Here is a 3,161-nt window from a genome sequence, read left to right on the forward strand (position 1 = left end):
ACTAGACTACCTTCCTCCGCACTAAACTATCAAGCATCTCCCGGGGATCGAACCCACGCCAAAGAGGTAACTGGATTAGAAGTCATCTACTCTAACTCCTCGACCACGGAGGCGGTTAACATTGATTGAAGCAATGCATAGACATTTACCCGCTTTTATACGTTTCCATATGTAATTAAGAGGAAGCAGTTGGAAAAACTGTTCTAGTCCTACTAAAAAGTATTCACCATATGAGAAAGAAATATGGCAAAGTCCATTTGGTATGCTGCTTTAACCTACTTTAACCGAGTAACTAAACGTATTGCAATCAACATTTCAATTATGTTAGTTTTAATGTTGTTTTTTTTTAGCAACTTTTATGCATATTCAAATGATTACAAAGTAGTTTACAGTCTCATTAAACATTCTAACATCTCTATATAAACCTTTATTGTTCATTTATATGTATTCATGCAATTAGTCATTTATTAAGCATATGTTTATATATGTATATGAGAAATGGCAATAAGCTTACTGTTTTCATAGTAAAAAAGTTCTGTTGTGGTTCATGTTTAAAATGAATATTTTTTGGGATCAATTAATAACGTTTGTTTATAAAAAAATAATAGTTATAATTTTTATACAGTTTACAGACAATAATGAACTGTAATTGCATTTCTATTTATTTCATACATTTCTTTAAGAGTCGTGAGGTAACCGATGACCTGTTGGTAGCTCTACATATCGATGGGGAGTTAGTAGAAGTTGACGTGTGTAAAAAGACTGTTTACCACAAAATCGCTTATTTGATTATAGGTGATTAAACGATAACATTGTTGAAGTAAAACACAAAAAAATACATGCAGAAACATTGAACAATGACAAAAATGTCTGAAGTAAAGGGGAGAAGGAAATTATTTTTGAAAATGGTTTTTGATTTGATCTTAAAATTTAAATAAACATACTTGTTTGTATATATATTTCACGCTTTAAATATCAACATTTACATTTAAAGCATGTCCAAAAAACTAGTTTCACTATTTTAAGTACATAGATTTACAACTGACAAGAAAGTCACTCAAATGAAAGCAATGCCACTTTTGTTAATTACTTCGTTAATACTTGTGAAAGGATTGACAGTTGTCTATTGCAATGAAAATGATGCAGGATGTAAGGCGACTGAGGAAAGCAATTACAGTGATCTTTTAAAGCTGATTCGCCTTGAAGAGAAGTTGCACAAGCACGAAACAATCATTCAGGAGCAGGGGAAACAAATAGAGAGTCTTAAAAATAGAACTGAGGGTACACACATTGTGCAATATTTTTATCACACAGAAACAAAATTTTGACGCATGAGCGCATGGCTCAACCAATTTATTCAATACTTATACAGACAAGAAACTAGAGTAAATATTTTATTTTGAAGTAAGTTTTGAAGAGGAGACATTTTCACTTTACATATTTTTAATTGTTAATTTATTTATACATTTTCAGACAACCGTGATGCATTGGCGAACACAAAGAAGATGGAGCTACGTATATTCGTTGGGGACGAACAACGTGTCCCAGTGGGGCAACAGTAGTATACACAGGATACAAAGCAGGATCGTATTATTTACACACAGGTGGAGCATCAAATCCGTTATGTCTAACTTCAAAACCAACTTGGGAAAAATTTACAGGGAAGGGAGAAAAATACGGAGCCTTCATTTACGGGGCTGAATACGCAACGTATGAGTATAGCATGTGGTACTATCTTCAAAACAACGATGTTCCATGCATTGTTTGTCGCGTCCCTTCTAACGACGTACTAATGGTACCCGGTACTAAGATTTGCCCGCGGCCTTACTCTCTACAATACAAAGGTTATTTGATGGCGGGACATTATTCACATGCGGCTCCTAGTGAATTCATATGTGTTGATGGTGATCCGGAAACAATAAACAGGAGCTATGAAGATAAGGAGGGTTATTTACTTTACTTTGTTCAAGCAATATGCGGTTCCCTTTCATGCGGACCTTACATAGAAAATAGAGAGGTTACTTGCGCTGTGTGCTCATTCTCGTTATAGAAGTTTACGAACTGCAAAACTGATAAAATTAACAAAAATTGTTGAATGGCATTTACAATTTGTCATTCAATGCCTTTGCCTGCGTTTACATATTTTGTATTAATTTGGTTTGGTTTAAATCAGTATCATGCAATTTTAAAACATGCCATATTTTTGTTACACTTTATTGCAATAATATTTTGGTTATAATTCTTTTGGGTATTTGTTAAGCGTTTTACGTAAACCATAATAAGATAGATCAACATTAAATCAAGCCACACATTTTAAATGTTTTTTTTTTTATATTGTTTTGTCTTCAATTCATTATGAACAAAAAATGGCAACGTTCATTTAGGGGTCGTTTATATACGTAAGCTGGGATGAAGTTAAAAAGAGGACACAACTCTTAAAATAGTTTAGTTTTAGGATAAGGCCTCTTATACGCATTTTCAAGTTTCCGAAGTTTTGAAAACACTCAACGTAATGAGAAATTGTTGATGGAACCTCTAAGTTAAAAGAGAGGAATAACTCCAAATAAAAAGCTTTGAGAATAATGATTTTTGTCTTACAATGTGCCTTGTCAAGATTGGCAACAGCTTTAAGTCCATGCCATCTATTATTTGGAACCGTTTTATGCACATATTTGGCAGAATAAATATTAATAACAACCGTGCAACAACAACAGATTTATTGAAAGTTCATATTGATGCATTATATAGTAAGATCGACCCTCTTGCTTTTGCCTTCATACAGACCTATTTAAAATATCCGCAATCTTGCTTTTTATTCCTTAAATCATTTTCAATTGTGTTTATTATTTAAGGGACATATTTAAAACAAAACTAGTATTAATCATATCATGTTAAATCAGGGGGCAACCATCACAAAATTTGTGAATATCGCGTTTGGCATGTCTACACCTTCTGATCACAACAAGAACATATATATGTAGAGACCATTTATTATTATTACTAATCATTAATATGAGCAATAATAAATTTTAAAGAGTGCTTAGAGAAGAAATCAGTATTATTAAAATGCAATTTCAATATTAATACAATTGTTTATATAGCTATAAGCCTCGTCGTAATTGTGTGAAGTATCAAATCTGGTTATAAGTATTTGACATTTT

The 3,161-nt window shown here is 32.4% G+C and overlaps 1 protein-coding gene across 1 annotated transcript; it reads left to right on the forward strand.

Moving 5' to 3' along the window:
- Positions 1-1,070: 1,070 nt before the first annotated feature.
- LOC132756488 (uncharacterized) lies at positions 1,071-2,199 on the forward strand. The gene is made up of 2 exons (XM_060747569.1): positions 1,071-1,281; positions 1,503-2,199. The coding sequence occupies exons 1-2, from the start codon at positions 1,071-1,073 to the stop codon at positions 2,048-2,050; spliced, it is 759 nt and encodes a 252-aa protein (XP_060603552.1). The 3' UTR covers positions 2,051-2,199.
- The last annotated feature ends 962 nt before the right edge of the window (positions 2,200-3,161 follow it).

This window comes from Ruditapes philippinarum, unplaced genomic scaffold (assembly GCF_026571515.1).
Source record: "Ruditapes philippinarum isolate M1 unplaced genomic scaffold, ASM2657151v2 ctg14923_1_1_1_1, whole genome shotgun sequence".
In the NCBI taxonomy this organism is placed as follows: Eukaryota; Metazoa; Mollusca; class Bivalvia; order Venerida; family Veneridae; genus Ruditapes; species Ruditapes philippinarum.